The following is a 21,589-nucleotide window of genomic DNA, read 5'->3' as shown; positions in this document are numbered from 1 at the left end:
GCTCACACTCCAACTTTGGAGAACTGGGGCTCATTGCTCTTAGTTCCTGTTTTGGTTTTGGTTGTTTTGTGTTCATTGTTTTCTCCTATGTGCAGATTTTCAGGGCTGTGCTGAGGATCCCCTCTGAGCAGGGACGGCACAAAGCCTTTTCCACCTGCCTCCCTCACCTGGCCGTGGTCTCCCAGTTCCTCAGCACTTTAATCTTTGCTCACCTGAAGCCCCCCTCCATGTCCTCCCCATCCCTGGATCTGGCCCTGTCAGTTCTGTACTCGGTGGTGCCTCCAGCCCTGAACCCCCTCATCTACAGCCTGAGGAACCCGGAGCTCAAGGCTGTAGTGTGGAGACTGATGACTGGATGCTTTCAGAAACATTAAACTGCTGTCTTATTTAGCCAAATCACTTATAATAAAATTTATTTTTGATACTTGTTGCTGGTTTCATTTTTAAGGTTCATTTTGTTTTCTTTACATTTTTTCATGTTGTCCACAAATAAATGTAATTGTTTGTGCCATTTCTCATTTTGTTTCTCTCCACCTTCCCTGTGGCCACAGACTGTGTCAATGAGGGGCTGTGCTCTTTGTGACTTTAAAGGAACTCAGGGATCTCCCAGCAGAGTTTTCTGCAGAGATGCCCTTTTGTTGCCTTCTCTGGAGCTGCAGCAGCAATGTCTGTGTGCAGAGCTGGGGCAGATCAGTGCTGGCCCAGCAGCTGTGCCCAGCAGCAGCAGCAGCAGCACTTGGTGTTGCCAGTGCTGCTGCCGTGGCCCTGCCCCGCTGCCCTGGTGGCCCTGGTGTTGCTGCAGGGCCTGAGTGCTCTCGGGGCCGGGCACAGCCCTGGGGGTGGCAGTGCCGGGGCTGCAGCAGGGACAGGCCATGGAATATAAATCACCTTTGATAACTCTTTTGGGTTTGGTTGCGGGTTTGTTCTTTTTTCCCGCATGTTTCAGTTTTTTAATATTGTCCACAAAGAAAAGCCATTGGTTTTGCCATTTATCATTTTGTTTCTCTCCATCTTCCCTGTGGCCACAGATTGTGTTGGTGAGAGGCTGCACTCCGTTGGCTTTAAAGAAAGTAAAGGATCTCCCAGCAAAGTTTTTTCCAGAGATCCCCTTGTGTTCCCTTCTCTGGAGCTGCAGCAGCAATGTCTGTGTGCAGAGCTGGTGGCAGATCAGTGCTGGCACAGCAGCTCTGCTCCTGCTGGCCACACCATTCCTGATCCAGGCCAGGAGCCATTGGCCTTCTTGGCCACCTGGGCACACTGCTGGCCCATGTCCAGCCTGCTGCCCATCAGTCCCTGCAGGTCCCTTTCTGCCTGGCTGCTGTGCAGCCACTCTGTCCCCAGCCTGTAGAGCTGCAGGGGTTGTTGTGGCCAAAGTGCAGGAGCCGGCACTGGGACTTGTTAAACCTCACCGTGTTGGATTTGGGCCCTGGATCCAGCCTGTCCAGGGCCTGTGCAGAGCCCTCCTACTCCTACCCTCCAGCAGATCCACACTCACACCCAGCTTGGTGTCATCTGCAATTAGTGAATGCTGGACTCGATCCCCTCACCCAGACCATCAGTGAAGATATTAAACAGGACTGGGCCCAGCACAGATCCCTGAGGACAGCACCAGTGCCTGGACACCAGCTGGGTGCAGCCCCATCCCCACCACTCTCTGGGCCCAGCCTCCAGCCAGCTCTTAAATCTCCCAGCGAGGAGGGAACCTGCCCAAGCCATGGGCTGCAGCTTTTCCAGGGAATGCTGTCAGAGACAGAGTCAAAGGCTCTGCTGGAGTCCAGGCACACAACATCCACAGCCTTTCCCACATCCACAGGTGGGTCACCTGGGCATAAAAGGAGACCAGCTTGGTCAGGCAGGACCTGCCACCCCTAAATCCACTGAGCTGGCTGGCTCTGATCCCTGGGCCATCCTGTGGGTGCCCTGTGATGGCACTCAAGGGGATCTGTTCCATAACCTTGCCGGGCACCCAGGTCAGGCTGACAGGCCTGGAGTTCCCCAGCTCCTCCTTCCAGCCTTTCCTGGGGATGGGCCCACACTGGCACCTCCAGTGCTCTGGGCCCTCCCTGCTGAGCCAGGACTGATGGTAAATGATGGAGAGCAGCCTGGGGAGCTCATCCACAGCTCCCTCATCCCCCTGGGATGGATCCCATCCGATCCCATACACCTGTGAGCATCTGAGTGGCTCAGCAGGTCAGCAACTGCTTCCTCCCGGATTCCAGGGGGCTGTTCTGCTCCCTGTGCCCATCTACCAGCTCAGGAGAACACTTGTCCTGAGGGAAACCTGTCCCAATACTGAAAATTGAGACAGACAAGATGTTAAACTGTTCAGACATTTCTTTAGTTACTCAATTCTCCACTGCATCCAATAAAGAGTAGAGGTTCTCTTTATCCGGTGTTTTGCTACTAATTTATTTATAGAAACATTTCCTATTATTTTTCACACAAGTGGCCAGATTAAGCTCTAATTGGGTTTTCACCTCTTTCCTCTTCTTTCTGCATAATCGAACTACATCCTTAAACACCTTCTGAGTTGCCTGTTTCTCTTTTCAAAATGATGCATCCTCTTTTTTCCCTTAAGTTCCCACAAAAGCTCCATGGGCAGCCAGGCCAGTCATTTTCCTCACCAGTTCATCTTTTGCCACACTGGGACAGGCTGCTCCTTCCCCCTTAAGATTACTTTCTTGAAAAGTGTCCATCCTTCCTGGACCCCTTTGATTTTAAGGGCTCTTTCTCCTTTAAAAATCACTACCTGATTCGGTACTCCCCAAATCAGCATCCTAAACAGGCCAAAGTCTGCCCTTCCTAATTCCAGGGTAGAAGTTTTGTTGCTGCCCCTCCTTTTTTCACAGAACATTGAACTCTTGATTATTTCATGGTCACTGTGCCCCAGGCAGCCTCTGAGCCCCACATCTGCCCCCAGCCCTTCTCTGTTTGTGAACAGCAGCAGACAGAGCTTTCCTTGGCAGTGGGAGTGTTACCAAAAATTCATTGAAACAGAAGACTCCTTAACAGCAGTGTACCATTAAAAAGCAGCATTCTTTATTCAGCTGGATGCACGGGGGATAGCTCCTCCCAAAGCCGTGCATGCTGAGTACAGGAAAGTTTCTGTTTATTTTCTGTATTTTGCTCACACATTCATTGATTGTCCTGGACTAAACATACATGTGATAATCATTTCCCCAAAATCATTGACATAATTCCCCTCCCCTTTACCCATGCTTTCTTCTGTCCTGGGGGTCTCTCTGGTGGTCCCTGGTGGTCGTGGACCCCAATGTTCCAGTGGGCCTGGCTGAGCTGGCAGGACACTGAGGCTGCTGAACTTCCAGTTCCCCTTCTCACAAAATGAGCCTTGTGTGGTTTCCATAGGCCTGGGGTTTTGGAAAACAAGCTCCAGGTGCGAGCTCACCTGGTGGAGACAATTATCATCTGTTAACATGAGGTCACAGAGTGGGCTATGACATCACAGCGTGGGGATGTGAGGTCATTGAGCAGCTATGACATCATAGACTGCCTATATGATATCACAGAGCAGGCTGTGACATCAGAGACCAGCTGTGTGACATTAGAGAAGGGGCTGTGAGCTCACAGAGCAGGCAGTGACATCCCAGAGGGGCTGTGTGCCATCCCAGAGGGGCTGTGTCAGGTCACTGGGTTGGTCACTCGGCCCCAGCTCCCCCTCACAGTTTCTCCCAACAAGTCCAATGCTGTTCATGCCCAGCAGGGTCCCTGTCCCCTGGGATCCCCCCGGCCCACCTGGAGCCACAGCCTCCACCAAAGGATGTTCCACAGGATCCACCTCAGAGCCTGACATGGGGACAAGGGGCCAGGGCTGTGTGACCAGGACATCAAGGACAGGGATTATCCAGGTCACTGTGGCCTGGGCTGGGTTGCCCAGGGCAGGAAAGATGTCTGGCAGCTGGAGTAGGGTCTGGGAAGGGCCTCCAAGGTGGGGCTGGAGCCCTTGGGCTGTGAGCAGAGGCTGAGGGAGCTGGGCTTGTCCAGCCCGGAGCAGGGAAGGCTGAGGGGCTCCTCATCCCAGCCTGGCAGTGCCAGCGAGGAGGGGATGGAGAACACAGAGCCAGGCTCTTCACCGGGGGCCTGGTGGGAGACAAAAGCCAATGGGTGGAAGGGGAAAGAGGGGAGATCAGCCAGGACAGGAGGAGATAAAATGAGTCAGGCTGGTTTCAGCATTTCCTCAGCACCAAGAGCAGCCTGACCTCCCTTCTCCATCCACCACTGACAGCTTTGCAAATCAGGAATTGTTGAAGGTGTTCTGCCTCCACTCCAGGACGAGCATCCTGATACAAGAACTTAATTGTGTTTATCTCGCTCACAGAACAATGTTTGTCTGAAATTAAATCTAGTATGGAAATCCCTTGTGGATGGTGGACTCAGATGCTGCTGGGATGTTGCACATAGCTCATTGAAGAGTTTTTAATTGAGTGATTGTTATTGTAATTGTGTGATTGTTTTATTAAATTGTATCCTGTTCAGCTATGGTCTATTGGCCATGTCCAGTGTGGGCTGGAGGGAGCTCAGATTTGCACAAGGCTGCTCTGAGTGTCAGGGCTTGGATGGGGGAAATGGTGGGCTGGGGGTAGGGACAGAGTCTGATTGATTGTCAGACATGGAGGGTCTTGATTTTCATATCCATTCAAATTGCATGAGGAGGTGCTTGGATTCAGTGACAATTGGAGATTGCTCATGTCAATGAATTAAAAGGAAAATAAACCTAAACAGGACGTAAAAAAAATCATTTCTCACTGTCTTTGTAAATATAATAACTTCACTTTGAGTACACTTATGAAATGTGTTGAATTAACCACAAAAGTTTTGGAAATTAAATGAAATGATTCCCAGAGGCTTGGCTTGTTAAGTGTTCTGAATGTTAATGAGCCCTGGGACACTGAATTCCTGCACTCAAGAGCTGAAGGCTGAACAAGCCTCTGGAGCAGGGAAATTCAGCAGCAGCCTCCAAGTTGCTGAGGATGTCAGCAGCCCCCACTGAGGCCATCCCTGCCCAGAGACCGTGGGGGAATGGGCAGACAAGGAGAGCGTCCCTGGGGCTGGGGCAGCACAACTCAGAGGCACCAGGGGCTCCAGCTGGGCCATGGAGTGTGGAATGTGGCTGGGAAAGCCCTGCCTGGGCTGGGCCAAGCAGGACACACAAGCCCTGACCCCATCCCCCAAACAGCTCTTTCAAGGAGACATTTAAAAGGAATTACAATTGTTTGTGTCCTCCGAGTTGGACTCACTGGAGAAATACCAACAAAACAACAAAAGAGCCTTTCCTGGCAACTTTAGAAAATCACAGAAACTTTGGCAAAAGGTTTAATATGACATTCAATCAACAAAAAAACACTTCTCAAAGCATTAACTTGGACCATTCAACTTCACCAACTCTAAGCCGGTTCAATTTTAAGTTACTCAAAATTGGCAAGAAGAGGGAATTAGATGAAGAAGAAGAAGACACAGAAAGAGAGAAAGAAACAAGAGATACAGAGAAGCACACACACAGCTACCAAGCCCTGGATTCCAGCACTGTTCAGATCAAAATTCCAAGAGTAGTATGGTAAATATTTGTGCTTGCCTTGTGGTCAGCCTTCAATACCCCTTGGTCTTGCTGGGCCCTTCCCCCAGGGGGGGCTTGGGCTCATTTGGTCCCTCAGGAGCTGGGCTGGGGCTGCAGAGGTGGCTGTGGAGCATTGCCTGTGCTGTGCCAGGGACTGGCAGCCACTGCTGGGCTGGGATAGAGGCTCTGGGGGGATTGGGGTTCCAGGGCAGGGCAAGGCTGGACCTGCCCCTTCCTCTCCCCCACACACAAAATGTTTTGAGCCAACAATCTCCTCCAGTCTGTCACAATAGGGAATGTTGAAAGTGAAATCCCAATTCTGGCCATTGGCACCTGGCTGAGAAGAACAGTTCTTTTCCATAGGAAGGAAAGCACAGAGCTTTAGAAGGCAGTGAGAGCCTCACTAGGCCAAGGCCAGCCAGACTTGTCAGGAATGGCAGATTTTTTCTGGGAGCAGTCTTGGGATATAGGGAATTTTGGAGGTAGAAAGCCAATCTCAGCCCTGGGCACCTGGAGAAGCAGGACAGCTCCTTCCTATAGGAAGGAAAGCACGGAGCTTTGTCCCGTGTTTTGGGGACAGATTGGAAGTGACCCTTGAGAAATCACTGCAAGACAGACTTGTCCTGGCAATATTCCTATTGGAACAATCCCTGTGTATACGGACATTTGGAGGTGAAATCCCAATTCTGGCCACGGGTGCCTGGAGGAGAAGGACAGTTCTTTTCCATAGGAAGGAAAGCACAGAGCCCCAGTGTTTCAGCAGCAGATGAGAGGAGACCTTCAACCAGCCAGGGTCAGTTGGACCAGTCAGGCCATCCATGGGAGGCCACACCCGCCAGAGCTGTTCTGTGTTCCCTTGGTTTTATGGGGCTCCAGAGTGTCACAATGGTGCCTTGGATCCATGGGGCCCCGCGGTGTCATAATGGTGACTTGATTCCATGGGTTCCAGCAGTGTCACAATGGCCCCTTGTTTACAAGAAGACCTGCAGTGTCACACTGGCCCCCAGGTTCGATGGGGTCCCACAGTGTCACAGTGGCCCCCAGGTGTCATAAGGCCCCGCAGTGTCACAATGGTCCCAAGGATTCCATGAGGCCTTGCAGTGTCACCGTGGTCTCCCTGGTTCCCCAGGCCCCACAATGTCGCGTGACTCCTCTGCTCCATGAGCCCTGCAATGTCACAATGGACCTTTGGACTCTGGGGCTTTGCTGTGTCACAATGGTCTCCTCTGGCTCCACAGTGTCACAATGGACCATTGATGACAGGAGGCCACTCTGTGTCACCCTGGAGCTTTGGTTCCATGCAGCCCTGCAGTGTCACAAAGGCCTCTTGGTTTCATGAGGCCCCACAATATCACAATGGTCCTCTTGGTTCTCTGGGGATCCCCAGGGGAACAATCGTCTCTGTGATTCCATGGTGCCTCTCAGTGTCTCAATGGCCCCTTGGTTCCATGAGGCTGTAAAGTGTCTTAATTGTCTTTGCATGGTTCCATGAGGCCTTGCAATGTCACAATGAACCTTTGGTTCCATGGAGCTCCGCAGTGTCACAATGGCCCCTTGGGTCCATGACACCCCAAAGTGTCATAATGGTCTCCATGGTGCCATGAGGCCTTACAATGTCACAATGGACCCTTGGTTTGATGGGGCCTCTCAGTGTCACAATGATCCCTACATTCCATGGAGCCACACAGTGTCAGTACAGTCCCGTTGGTTCCATGAGGCCCAGCAATGTTCCAGTGGTCCCTTGGTCTCACAGGGCTCCGAAGTGTCACAATGGTCCCTTGGTCTCACAGGGCCCCACAGTGTCACAATGCTCCCTTGGTTCCATGGCCCTGTGCTGCTGCATTCCCGCCTCCCCTTCTCAGGCCGCCCTGCCAGCTGAGAAATGCTCCTTGGGGCTCGGCCTTGGCCAACAGCCCCTGGGCTCAGCTCCTCTGCAGCTCATCACAAACACTGTCTGCTCCAGGCACTGCTGCTGCCCAACCAGCTCCTGCTTTCTGTAGCAGCAGCCCTGGGAACTGGTTTTGTTCCCTCAGTGGCACAACATCCCTGTTCTCACACTGCCAAAGAAAGCTGTTGGTGCCCAGTGTGGCCAGGATGAGCCATTGCTGGGACTGAAGCCCCTCTCTTGGGACCCTGCAAACAGCGCTCCAAAAGGAGCCCTTGGAGCTCTCCTGGGCCAGCGACTTCCTCTGAGCGGGGCCTCTCCGAGCCGGGAACTCTCCCGTTTGCTGCACTCGGGGATCCTGAACAAGCACAGAGCCTGGGCCGATCCCCCCACTCCTCCAGGCTCCCACCGGAGCAGGCTGTGGCGCCTTCCCCTCCACGTGAACAAGCGGCGGCGACTCCGCTCCCATGTGAGCAACCGCTGCTGCCGACCCATCCCAAAACTGAAGAAAAACAGGTAACCATCCCCAAAGTCACATCTCCCTTGGCCTATTGAACGAGGCAGCGAATGAGGAGGGCAACCACGGGAGACAGTGAGGATGAGGAAGAGAAGCCCCGTTTCTTCCCTTTACGGGAGGTGCCGATGGCTCCTGGAGTTATTGGCTTTGTACACGCCCCGATAGACACCAGTGATGTGCAAGCGTTCAAGAAAGAGATGGGAAAATTAATGGATGATCCTTTGGGGGTGGCAGAAAGGCTAGATGAATTTCTAGGGACCAGCACCTACACCGAGGAGGATCTCCAAGTGATCATGAGATTGCTGTTCAACAGTGAGGAGAGGGACATGATCAGACTAGCAGTGATCAAAGACTGGGAAAAGAGAAACCCCAACAGGGAAAGCGGGGATGAGAGATGGCCAAACCAAAAATTGTCCTGGAATGCCCAGATGGAGGAGGGGAGGCAGAAAATGATAATTTTAAGAAATATGATAATTCAGGGTATCAGGGAAGCGGTACCCAAGGGACAGAACATGAGGAAGGTACTCAGAGAGTGCCAGGGAAAGGATGAAACTCCCACGGAATGGTTGGAGAGGCTCCGCAAGGGCTTGAGAATGTATTTGGGCATGGATCCCAATTCTCCGATCCGGGCGGTTTTGCTAAAAACTCAGTTTGTAGCAAAATCCTGGGAGGACATTCGGAAAAAGTTAGAAAAGATACATGGGTGGCAGGAAAAGGGGTAGCAGGAGCTGCTTCAGGAAGCCCAGGAAGTCGACATGAGACGAGACGAAGAGAAACAGAAGATCCAAGCTAAGGTATTGGTAGCTGTGGTAAGGGAAGCACAAAAACAGGAGCAGGTCAGAGACACGGCGAAGAAGGCGCTGGCAAAGAAACAGAACTCTTCCCAAGGAAAAGGATCGAATGATCAGAGGAGAGATTTCGAGTGCTATTACTGCAAGCAAAAGGGACACATCTGAAGGAATTGTCCCAACAAAGCCAAGGACCAGGCAATGTTTCAAGAAGTTTTGGGGTGTCAGGGGCTTCTCAGTTTGGGGTCCGGAACACCGAGGGAGCCCTTGATAAAATTAAAAGTAGGACCCCAGAGGCAGGAGATGTGGTTTATGGTAGACTCGGGGGCGGAACGGACAGCGGTGCAGCAGCTGCCACAAGGGTGCTCTCTGAGTGACGACTCACTGATGGTAATCGGGGCAAAAGGGGAACCCTTTGAGGTTCTGATCATAAAAGATGTAGAAATAGAAACAGAAAACAAAAGACGTACAGGACATATATTAATGATATGGGATGTGGATTTTAATTTACTGGGGCGGGACATGATGGTAACCCTAGAAATCGGCTTGGCAGTGGAGAATTCCTGGCTCAGGCTGAGAATGTATAAACTCACCATTCAGGAAGAGGAGAAAATAGACCCGAAGGTGTGGTATGTCGAAGGGGAAGCTGGGAGGTTGGACATTGAGCGGATTTGTGTCGAAATTGGGAGACCAGAAGACCCTATACGGGTCAAACAATATACGGGTCAAACAATATCCCACCTCCATGGAGGGGAGAAAGGGATTGAAACCAGTGATTGACGAATTGATAAAGAAAGGAATGTTGGAGCCATGCATGTCTCGGCACAACAGCCCAATTTTGGCTGTGGAAAAGACAGATGGGAGCATTAGGCTGGTGCAAAAATTAAGGGCTGTGAATCAGAGCACTAAGACTTTGTTCCCCATGGTCTCAAATCCTTACACTTTGTTGAATAACATTTCTCCTGAGGACACGTGGTACAGCGTGATTGACTTGAAGGATGCTTTTTGGACCTGTCCTTTAGCAGAGGGCAGCAGAGATTATTTTGCATTTCAGTGGGAAGACCCAGAGACGAACAGAAAGCAGCAGCTCAGGTGGACATCGTTGCCTCAGGGCTTCGTGGATTCCCTGAATTTATTCAGGCATGCACTTGAGCAGGTGTTGAGTCCTTTTGTACCAACAGAGGGGACAAAATTGCTACAATATGTAGACGATTTGTTGGTTGCAGGTCCAAGGGAGGAGGTTGTAAGGGTGAGCACCATTGAGCTTTGGAACTTTTTAGGGGAAAAGGGGTTGAAGGTGTCAAAGTTGCAGTTCACAGAGCCTGAGGTCAGGTACTTGGGACATTGGTTAACCAGGGGAAAAAAGAAATTGGATCCAGAGAGGGTGGCAGGGATTATTGCCTTACCACCTCTGCAAACAAAAAGGGAGGTCAGACAGCTTTTGGGGTTGTTGGGATATTGCCAGCAGTGGATTGAAGGGTACAGCGAAAAGGTGAAGTTTCTATATGAGAAACTCACCACAGACCGAATCAAATGGACGGAGAAAGACAAAGAAGAATTCAGGGGAGTCAAGGAAGAACTCACAGCAGCACCAGTGCTGAGCCTCCCTGATGTGAAGAAACCCTTTCAGTTGTTTGTGGACGTGAGCAGTCACACAGCACATGGGGTGCTGACACAGGACTGGGCAGGGGTCAGAAAACCGGTGGGTTACTTGTCAAGGCTTTTGGATCCGGTCAGCAGGGCTGGCCCACCTGCGTGCAGGCGATTGTCGCTGTAGCATTGCTGGTGGAGGAAGCCAAGAAGGCAACCTCCGGCACACCGTTGGTAGCGTTTGCACCGTACAATGTGTGGGGCATACTACAGCAGAAGGCAGACAAATGGCTCACTGATGCTAGATGGCTGAAGTATGAGGCCATTTTGATTCACTGGCAGGATTTGGAATTGAGAACAACGAACACACAGAACCCTGCACAGTTTTTGTTTGGGGAAGCTTCAGAGGAGCTTGTTCATGATTGCATGGAGGTGGTTGAATTACAAACAAAGATCAGAGAGGATTTAGAAGAGGAAGAGTTGGATGAAGGAGAGAAGTGGTTTGTGGATGGATCAAGCAGGGTAGTTGATGGGAAAAGGAAATCAGGATATGCAGTCGTGGATGGACAGACGGGAAAAGTGATTAAAGCAGATCCCCTCAGTGCGAGTTGGTCAGCACAGGCATGCGAACTGTATGCAGTTCTGAGAGCCTTGAAGGGACTGAAAGGGAGAAAGGGAACAATTTTTACAGATTCTAGGTATGCCTTTGGAGTGGTTCAGACTTTTGGGAAAATCTGGGAGGAAAGGGGGCTGATCAACACAAGGGGGAAGGGACTAATGCAAGGAGAATTGATCCGGCAAATCTTAGAAGCTCTAAGGGGGCCAGGGGAAACTGCGGTGGTCCATGTAAAGGGACACCAGGCAGGGATTCAGTTCTGAACCAGAAGAAACAATTTGGCGGACCAGGAAGCCAAGACCGTGGCACTGATGACAGTGAATACCGCGGAGATCAAAGGGACTGAGATCCCAGATGATCCTCCACAGCCTTCTCAAGAGGAGATTGAATGTTATGAAAAGATTGGAGGAAAATTGAAAGAAGGTAAGTGGAGATTACCTGATGGGAGAGAACCAGTTTCTAAAGGTTTTACCAGGAGGATTTGTGGAAACTGCACCAGCAAACACACTGGGGGGCACAGGCCCTGGCAGAGCAATTTTTGAAATTTTTCGTGTGCAAGGGAATTTACGAATTGGCCAAACAAGAGGTACAAGGATGCCTGAATTGCCAGAAAGTCAACAAGACAAGGGCAAAACAGGCCAGCCTGGAGAATCGCCCCGTAGCGTACCGACCATTTGAAAGAATTCAAGTTGGTTTCACAGAATTGCCAAAAGTGGGGAGATTCAAATTTGTGCTTGTGATCATGGACAAATTGACCCATTGGGTGGAGGCTTTTCCTAGCCCATGGGCAACAGCTCAGACAGTGTCCAGAAAATTACTAGAGGAAATTGTACCCCAATATGGGGTGGTGAATTGCATTCAGACCAAGGAACACATTTTACATCAAAGATTGTTAAGTAGATGGCTGATGTGCTAGGCATTCGGTGGGAATACCACACTCTGTGGCATCCCCAGAGTTCAGGAGAAGTGGAAAGGATGAACCCGACCTGGAAAGTGCAGTTGTCTAAATTAATTTTAGAAACTCGGATGTCTTGGTTGAAATGCCTGCCTCTAGCATTGCTTAATATCAGGATGATGCCTCATTCAGAGACGGGATTCTCACAGTTTGAAATGCTGTATGGGATGCCATATAGACATGGGATGCCGGTGGGACACCCAAGGCTTGAGGACTGTCAGATTTCAACCATATTTGGTTACAATCAACAAAAATTTGCAAGAACTCAGGAAACAAGGGGTAATATCTCAGAGTGCTTCTCTGGGATTCACTATCCACAAAATCCAGCCAGGTGACAGAGTGCTTGTGAAAGTGTGGAAAGATGTACCCCTCTCCCCTCACTGGGAAGGCCCCTTTCTTGTGCTCCTGACAACAGACACAGCCATTCGGATGGCGGAGAAAGGCTAGACACACACATCTAGGGTGAAGAAAGTCGAACATCAGGAGGAAGCGCCCGAGTGGAAGGCCACTTCTTCCCCAGGCGACTTGAAACTCAGACTCCAACATCCTTGTAAATGACCAACAGTGATCGGATAGGTTGTAGACTGTCTGACTGTGTATGCTATCTGTTTGTACATTTCAAATGTGAATACTGTCAGGGGGTGTTTGTTGTACACTGTAGAAGGGGACAGAGGCCAAAGGGGTTGTGCACTCAGTGTCTGGAGGAGGAGCTTGAGCTGACTGACCGAATCCTAACCCTAGCCACAAATCTAGGAATCATTGAATTAGATTCACAGGAGTGGTTTCAGATTTTTCAGAACGGTGTGCGTGGAAAGCTTAGATCAAAGGCAGAGATTCTGGATGTGGAGTGCCGGAAATCAATCAAGGTACCGTGCAGCTCAGATGCCGTCAAGGTTTCACGGTGAGGCGCCTTTAAAAGGAGGCATGCGGCTAGGTCAGAAAATGTGTTCCCTGAAGAATACTCCTGCTGCTGTGAAGATGGTCTTCCCCACCGCTGGTGGCACCCCAGGGGGAGGAGGCAAAGGCAGAGGAGTACGCCTGGTGGGAATCCTGATTGGCCTGAGCCTGGCCATTTGCAGGACGCAGTCTGCACATTGAGGTCCCGATGAGAGGCGGAAACGAGAGCTCTGCAGATGAGTGCGGAAGTTGCACTCAGGTGGTCCCAGTTGTGCAAGGGGATGGGAAACCCTCAGCATACCAAGCCCTGGAAGAATGCATCAAGGAGCCTGGCAGGTACTCTTGGGTGAATGGCACAAGGGTCAAATTATGTAAATTGGACAAGGAGATTTGGTGTATCAATTTTGAGGCAGGGTCAAGGAACGGGCAGTCAGATGAGCACAAGCATCAGATACAGAAATGGAGTGCAGAAATAATGTCAATCCCCATTTGTAACCAATGCAATCGAACCATGTGAGCTGGGGGAAAAACTGAATCGATCTTTGTCACGTATCACCATGTGAACCCATTGTGTTATGACAATGCGAGACTGGGGATATGCACAATGAACGGGAAAATGTATTGGATGGGAAGAATTGTTAAATTTGATAGCAAGTTTACCTTAAGCGGAGAACCAATCATATTGGATTTGGCACAGGTGAATGATGATAGGGTGTGCCTGAAATATGACCGGGTTGTCTGTTTCATGAAAAATAAAGATGGTGAGCATCCTGAGGGAACAATGAGAGAGATCACTCAGGAATTAAAGAGAAGGGAGTCAGAACTGAGGAAGAAACGAATTGAACAAGAGAGATTAAAAACTCTGGAAGAACAGTATGAATTACTTGAGAAAAAATATGCTGATGGGGAATTGCCTTCCCTGGACAGAAATCGATTGATTTGATGCAAGAAATTGCAACTTAACTGGGATTGTCAAATTGCTGGATTTGTGAGGGGCTGAAGTCAGCAGAGAAATGGCCATGAAAAGGGGAAGGTTTGGCTCCGGAACAGCTTCTGAAATGGGACAATCCAAAAGTCTCAAAGTTGGCACAGAGGCCTGAGGGGTAGATTTTGGACCAGAGGGTAATTGGAACTATTTGCATCAGTCGGGAAGGAAAGGAATATACTGAGATGGTGGGATACACTCCGTGTGTAACTACCCTGACGGTAAATTCAAACAACAAGGGCAAGGTCTGGCAACCAGAACCCCTACGGGGTACTGGAGCTGGAAGAATGAGACCAATTGCGAATGGAACAAAAGGATAGGACTGTGCTGAGTCAAAAATCCTGGAGCCAACCCTTTCCAATCCTTGGAGGGCCTGAGAGAATACTGGGGAGACCCAGGGAGGACGAATATCAGATGGAAAGCCCCAGATGGAATTGATTGAATTTGCAGGAAAAAGGCATACAGTGAGTTACCCCCGAGGTGGAAGGGATCATGCACTCTGGGCATGATCCGGCCAGTCTTCTTTACTCTCCCTCGAATGAAAAGTAACCTACTAGGGGCTCCTCTGTATGAGACCCTGAGGAGGGAGAGGAGAAGCTTGAAAAAGATGATACCTGTAATAAGTGGTAAACAAACCTGGGGAGAGGAAGAGTGGCCGGCTGCAAGAATAATTGATTATTATGGACCGAGCACGTGGGCTCAAGATGGAAGCTGTGGGTATAGGACTCCGATTTACCTACTGAGCTGGCTGATTCAGCTGCAGGCAGTGGTGGAAATTGTATCAAATCACACCTCTGAGGCTCTGGATTTACTTAGTCAGCAGCACACCCAGGTATGGGCATTTGTGTACCAAAATCGAATAGCTTTAGACTATTTGCTGGCCGAAGAAGGGGGAGTGTGTGGAAAGTTCAATGAATCAGAATGCTGTATTGAGATTGACAGTTATGGGGAGACCATAAGAGGATTGGCAGACAAAATCAAGAAAGTGGCCCAAGTCCCTGTTCAAATATGGAATTCAATTTTGCAATCTTCATGGTGGGACAAATTGTTTGATGGGGCCTGGTGGAATACAATTATGTTCTTCGTGCTGTGTTCAGTAGCCGGAATCCTATTCCTGCCATGTGTAATTCCTTGTTTTATTAGACTGATCCACTCTGTCGTACAGGGAATGCAGATAGCAATAGTGCCCATGGACCCGGAGTTGGCTTCCGGAAGCAACACACCTAAGATCATGAGCCTGGGAGAAAAGAAGTATGCCAGCAACGCTGCCCAAGTATTGGCAAAATTTAAGAAACGAGCGAAAACAAGTGTAAACAATACTGAGTATCAGGGTATTCCAGAATACCCTGATAGTACAGAATGGTTCAATAAAGGTTAATTTCTTTGTGAAAGACCCTTAATGGTGGCAAATAGAAGTAGATATAAAAAGAATTTAGCAATTTGAGTTATAAAAGAAGCATGAATTAAATTAGTGATCTAAAAGGGGAGGGATTGTAATATATGGTAGGGATAATTCATGCTATTAATGTATGGTAAAAAATATTATGAAATCCAAAAGCATGTCTTTAACCATCCCAGCTGGGAGCAGCTGTCTATTTAGATTCAACTAGTTCCCGGACACACGTTAAGATAAGGACCGATGCCTTAATGTAAGGATAGAAGCGTCCAGGGCGATGATCACCGGTTTCCCGAGTCCTCAGGAGCCACCCAAGAGCGATTATCGCCTTGCCAATTGCATCTATCAAGACAGTCAGCGGTGCCAAACTGATACATCTGCATACACGGCTTCCCCGGAGCCGATTGACACCAATGGCACACCTGGACCCAGCTTTTGTCCAGCTCTGCACATGGAAAGAAACAGCGATGTGTGTGAAGAGTTAGAAGGGAAATTTGGTCATCTTTGCCTCGGGCACAATGAACTGTATAAAACCTCGCTGCAAGAAGCAGCGTGCGTGAATGGGGGAGACTCTGACACTCGAGGGGTCAGGTCCAGGTTCACCTAGCGCCAAACTCGGGCTCGACGCTGTCTCTTTGGCTGTGGTGGTTTTGAATATTGGAATTCGGTCTTGCAGACAAATTAATAAATCTTTGCTAAATTTTTGATAATTTTGGCTCACGATTTGATCATTTATAACAATGGGAAGCAAAATTCCAACTCTTCACGCTCTCAGGCCATCCCAATGAATTTGGGAAGTTTGCAACTTTTTGGAACTACTTGAGTTGATCAATGGGAAGTAAAGCTTTTCTGAATTGAGGAATCTTAAACCCCCGATTCTTCTGTGCCTTCAGTAAGATGTTTTTGTGCTGAAGGAAATTACTTCAATGAGAAAATAATTTCAGCAGGGAGTGAGACCTTCTGGCAGAGACCAAGTGTTGCCAGCAGTTGCTCCAGGTGCTGCTGCCAACAGCCCCTGCAGGAAGGAGCACAGCCCCCAATGCACATGGGCTTTGGCTCCCTGTGGCACAGAAGCCCCCGGGGGCACAGGTCTCTGGGGCAGGAGATGGGCACCAGCGCGGCCAGGGCTCGGAGGGTGGCAGCTCTGCTTGGGCAGGGACTCTGCCACACCTGCTGATGTCAGCGCCCCCTGGGCCCCAGGGCTCAGAGCAGCATTCATGCCCTGGCCCACACGTTCCCTGTCCATGTCATACCTGCGGGTTTAGGATGGCCACCAGCTGGAACGAGTCCCAAGGAAGCAGTGCCAGCTTCTCTGGAAGGTCCTGTGCCCTTCCCAGCACGGCGTCAGCAGCCCTGGGGGCTCCTTCTGCTGCCCTGAGGCCGCAGAGCAGGCTCAGAGCAGGGCAGAGCAGGGCAGCATTTGCTGATGCTCTGAGCCCTTCCTAAAGATCCTGTGCGGGCTGTCTTAGACACCTGCTGCCAGGGATTCCTTCCAAGCTGGGCCACTTGGGCTGGGCTGGGGGCGGCCCCAGGGCAGGCGGCAGTGTGTGCAAGGGCCCTGGCTGGCACGCTGCAGCACGGTCACCGTGCCACGGAACGGAACCCGGTGACCAAGGCCCCTTTGTGACACGTGGGAAATAGAAGCTTGCCCGGCTGCTGGGAGCATGCAACGGGGCAGAACAGGACAGAGCGGTGCAGTGAGGAGCCCTCGCACAGCACGCTCGTTCCTGTCTGACCCGCAGCCTTTGCGAAGCCTTATTCCTGCAGCTGAGCTTGAGGCCAGGCCACAGGACTTGGTGACGCGTGGCCTTGCCGAGACTTCTCTTCTGCAGGTGCTCTCGAGGGCAGAGCGTGGGACTTGGTGCCCCAGAGGCATCTCCCATCCCTGCCACCAGTGCCCTCGAGGCCCGACCACAATCGTTGTCAGGAGTCTCCTGTCCTTGTGGCAGGAGCCCTGGAGACCAGAGTGCAGGACTTGCTGTCCTGTAGCCTTGCCAAGGCTTCTGTCTTGAAGGTTCCTTCCAGACACAACTGCAGGACTTGCTGACTCGGAGCTTTTCCGAGGCAATTCTCCTGCAAGTAGCCACAAATCCAGGCACTAACATGGAGCAGAGATCCCCGAGAGCGCCCAAGGTGGCCTGGGGGAAAGAGGAGGAAGAAGGCCCTGCAGCTGCCCCAGCACAGGAGACTAAAGAGGTGCTGCCAGTTGAGCTGCCGCAAGAGGGTGAGTGGCAGAGCTGGGCCACAGGCTTGGTGCCTGCAGCCAGCTTGGCGCCTTTGCATCCCATCCCATCGCATCCCATCGCATCCCATCGCATCCCATCCCATCCCATCCCATCCCATCCCATCCCTTGGGCCATGCCCATGGACAGGACAGAAAAGGGGCCGGGGCCCCGCAGGGGCTGTGCTCCATCCCCTGGGGCATCCCGAGGCTCTCCCTGCCTGGGCAGCGCAGGGCTGGGCCGTGTTCTCCGGCCTCTCCCGCAGCCCCTCAGCTCTGCCTGCGCTCGCTCTTTGCCAGGTGCAGCCCTGGAGCGCACACAAGAGCAGGAGCCCGCCCGTGGCCTCTTCCGCAGAACAGCGCAGGTACCTGCAGCCATCCCCACCTGGGCTGGGCCTGCTGGAACCGCGCTTGGAGCATTGCCTGCAACATGCCTGGCTTCTTGCCCTTCTCCTACAGCTGGTTTGCAAATTCATCAAGAAAATTCGGGCGGAAGAGACCAGCACCATGAGCACTGGGCTCAGAGCCTATTCGCACATCTTCAAAACCAAGACCAGTGCTGCTCTGCTGGATATGCTCGTAGAGGAAGGCTTTTCCAACCCAAAGCAAGTAAGCAGCCTGTGGCCAGGCTTGATCCTCCCAGGAATTGCTTGCTCGCCCAAGCCATGCTGCTCACTGGAACTCTTGGAGGCCATGGCAGCGTGGTGGCAAGGGAAGCACTTGTCTGGAGAAGCTGGGGACATTCCTCCTTCTGGCAGCTTTCCAAGTCTCCCCATGCCTTCTCCAGGTGCCCGCCATGGTCAGGTACATCCACCAGTGGCTCCTGGCCAATCAGTTTGCTGAGCACAGGCTGAACAGGAGCCTGCTGGATCTGACAGAAGCACAGCCCGCTGACGTAGTCGTGACGCTCCTGCGTGTGGCCCCGTCCTGTGACAGGTATGGGGCCCACGTGCCCAGAGGGGCTCAGGGCTCCCCAGCCCATCAACCTGTACAGCCTGGCCCAGGTTGTACAGGTTGTAGCCTGGCCTGAGCAACAGAGAGTTCCAGGGCCCTCTGGCTGCTGCCTTTCCCAGCCCTGGCAGGTCGGCCCCCGAGCCTGCTGCCATGCTCCCTCGCTGCCCCTCAGGGGTCTGTCCCCACAGGGCTGGGCTGCCTGGCTGCTGCTGGCCAGTGGCATTGGGCAGAGGCAGAGCTGGCAGCCAGCTCAGCTCCCCACTGCTGCCCAGGCCCCGCCGCTGTGTCTGAGACCCCCCTGAGACAGAGCTCTAACCCCACAGAGCTGCTTTCACCATGTGGAAGACCATCATGTGCTCGCCCAGGACTGCAGAGCCGGCGCTGCTGATACTCCTGCACGTGCTGGGGAGCTGGCCCAAGCACAGCACGTGCACCGCCGATGGGGACAAAACGGGTGTCTTTGTCCTGGCTGTGAGTTTCTGCAAGTGGCCTTTGCTGGCCCCAAGGCTGCCTCTCCATCCCCCTTCCCCCACTGCATCTGCCTGCCGCAGGCGCTGGCCTGAAACCTGGCCCAGGGGCAGCTCCAGGCCCAGCAGGCCCCGTGCTCCCCCTGCCTCTCTCCGGGCCTCTCCCTGCCAAGCTCGGGCCCTGCCACACGGACCCCTCGGCACTGAGCACTCTCACGGGGGGCTTTGTCCTTTGCAGGCAACCGTGGTGATGTGGAAGATCCTCCAGGTGCCCTGTGTCCCACATATGGTGACGGTGTATTTCCCCCGCCTCTTTGTGCATCTGCTCTCCCAAGTGTTCTTCAGCACTCTGGATATGCCAGAGGAGGTCGATGCCTTCTGGAAGGGGATATGCCAGGAGGAATACGGCCTTGCCACCAGCCCCAACAGGTGCTCCATCCCACTCCTCCTGTCCCTGCCATGTCCCTGGCCAGGAGCCAGTGCTGCCAGCATGACCTGGCCTTTGCTGTGCACACAGGTTTGCAGTGCAGACCCTGAAGTCCCTGCTCTGCCGAATGCAGCACGAGGATGTGGTGGTGGCAATGGAAAGCCATTGTGGCTGGGACACGCTGCTCTGTGCTGACACCCACCACTATGCCGTGGCTCTGCTGGCCAGGTGGGAGCCCCTTCTCCCCACAGCCTCTGAAATGTGTGCCCAGGGAGCTCCACAGAGTCCCCGAGTTGTGGGCATAGGGCCTTGTCACCGAGGGATGGCCAAGCAGACTGGAAAAGGCTGGCAGAGGAGGGTGCCCAGAAGAGCTGCCTCCCAAATAGCCCAGGGCCTCTTGCAGGATGCTGGGGAAAGAGCAGAGCTCTGGGAGTCAGTCCTGGCAGAGGTTTGTGTCCCTGGCCCACAGCCTTGGCTCCTTTTTCTCCTGCCAGGGAGATGTGCTGTGTCTCCATCCCCTTGTGCTCCCGGATCGCTTGCTACCTGCTCCAGCTGCTCAGCACACAGGAGCCACGCTGGCAGCTGCCTGCCCTGGCCTTCCTGGTGGAGGTGAGCCTGATGGCCAGCGCTGCCTGGCTGAGCTGCCTGCCAGCTCTCTGCCCTCTCGCAGCCGCCACTGCCTGGGACGGTGCCCGCGCCCTGTGCTGCTGCCTGGGCCCAGCCCTGTGCGGCTCCGGGCTCCTGCCGGCTGGCTCCCCTGTCACTGGCCTGTGCCTTTCAGGTCCTCCAGTTCCTGGACTTGAGTGAACGTGGTGCTAAAAGAGTCCTGCAAATCTTGTCAAGGCAGCTGCAGAGCCAGTGCAGAGAGAGGCGTCGCCTGGCGCTCAGGGCCCTTCTTGAGCTCATTGAGGAGCCCTTCATGGTGAGAAGGGGGCAGCGGCTGAGGCTGAGCTGGGCAATGCAGTCGCTTGGGCTTGGCAGGGCTTTGGCCGCTGGGGCAGCTGCTCCCAGCTCTCCTGCCTCCCAGTTCAGCTGCTCCAGTGCTTGGCGACAGGCCTTTGGCCTCTGGGCCCTGCGGCAGCAGGATAGCATTTCACAAACTTGTCTTCTGCACAGACCAAAAAAATGTGGAGCCTGACTGAAAGTCTTGTGCAGTTCCTGTGGGATGCAGATGGAGAGGTAGTTTTCATGACAGTCATGCTACTCAGCTTTATCATCTTGGACAATGACACGCTGATGCCCGGCCCCATCACACTGCAGCTGCTTGAGGCGCTCCTGCCACTCTTTGACCACGTAAGGCTCACTGCCCCCAGCCACGGCCACTGGCTGCTGCCCGCACACTTTGTGCCCTGTGCATTTGCAGGCCTGCGCCAAGCTGAGCCCCGTGCAGCCACAATGCTGAGCTCTTGTCTTCTTGCTTCCATCCAGAACAATTGGCAGGTTCAGCTGATCTCCATACTGCTCTTCCGAACATTGGTGACTCTTCCACAGGAAAGGGAAAAAAAGGCCCTGAAGACACCCCTGCGCCAGAGCCTGCTGCCCCTCTTCTTCCACTGCCATGATGACAATCACCTTGTGGCACAGGTGAGGACTGGTGGGCTGCTGCTGGATCCCTGGCAGGGGGCTCGGCTGCCTCCTGCCCTGGCGCCTGCCGGGCTGCAGCCTCCTGCAGGCCTTGGCACAGGGACGCGGGTCCTGCGCCCTGGGCTGCGGGGCCATCTCCACGTCTCTGCTGCTCTCCAGGCTTCTCAGGAAACGCTGCCTTGTGTGGCCAAGTTGCTGAAGAGGAGGGATCTTGAAAGACTGCTGAAGAGCCAGAATCTGTGGAAGTTCAGCAAGTGCCTGGTAAGGATGGCCTGCAAGCCCCAGCCTCAGTCCGGAGAAGCCCCCTGAGGGCGCTGCTCAGAGTGTGGTGCTGGCAGCTGTGCCCCTGCCCGCTGCTGCAGCCAGAGGCCGCGCGGGCTCTTCTCCAGGCTCCCGTGGGCCCGGTGTTGCTGCGGGGCGGGCCGGCCCCGTGTCTCCCCGGGCAGCAGCCGGCGCTCTGCCCCCTGCCCTCGGGAGCCCTTGGCCAGCGGCTGCTGGCCGCGCCTCAGGCCGGTGTGGCCAGGGGAGGCCGGGGCTTGGCGCGGGCAGCGCCCGGCCCAGGGGCTGAGCCCGCGCCAACCCTTCCCTCCTGCCGCTCTCTCCAGCTGGCAGAGGACAGGAGCAGAGCGGCCGAGCACCTGCGCCGGGCCCTGCCCTACCTGCAGAACCCACAGGAGCCCCTGCGAGAGGCGGCCATCAGGTTCATGGGTGAGCCACGAGCCCGGGCTCCCTCCC

The 21,589-nt window shown here is 53.1% G+C and overlaps 1 protein-coding gene across 1 annotated transcript in view; it reads left to right on the top strand.

The window, feature by feature from the left end:
- LOC139603513 (zinc finger protein 594-like) overlaps positions 1–21,163 on the top strand; it is a gene marked incomplete at its 5' end in the record, with an annotated part of 428,549 nt that extends 407,386 nt beyond the window's left edge. The window contains 10 exon segments of the mRNA XM_071454476.1: positions 96–332; positions 10,231–10,404; positions 10,503–10,586; positions 11,259–11,391; positions 12,665–12,824; positions 18,700–18,847; positions 19,404–19,498; positions 19,765–19,879; positions 20,387–20,563; positions 21,014–21,163. Coding sequence (XP_071310577.1) covers positions 96–332; positions 10,231–10,404; positions 10,503–10,586; positions 11,259–11,391; positions 12,665–12,824; positions 18,700–18,847; positions 19,404–19,498; positions 19,765–19,879; positions 20,387–20,563; positions 21,014–21,163 — 1,473 coding nt within the window.
- Between the last annotated feature and the right edge of the window lie 426 nt (positions 21,164–21,589).

Source organism: Agelaius tricolor, unplaced genomic scaffold, assembly GCF_023055355.1.
Source record: "Agelaius tricolor isolate 1412-34295 unplaced genomic scaffold, bAgeTri1.0.p SCAF_39, whole genome shotgun sequence".
In the NCBI taxonomy this organism is placed as follows: Eukaryota; Metazoa; Chordata; class Aves; order Passeriformes; family Icteridae; genus Agelaius; species Agelaius tricolor.
The sequence above is the reverse complement of the archived record's forward strand: the minus strand, read 5'-3'. Positions and strand labels throughout refer to the sequence as shown.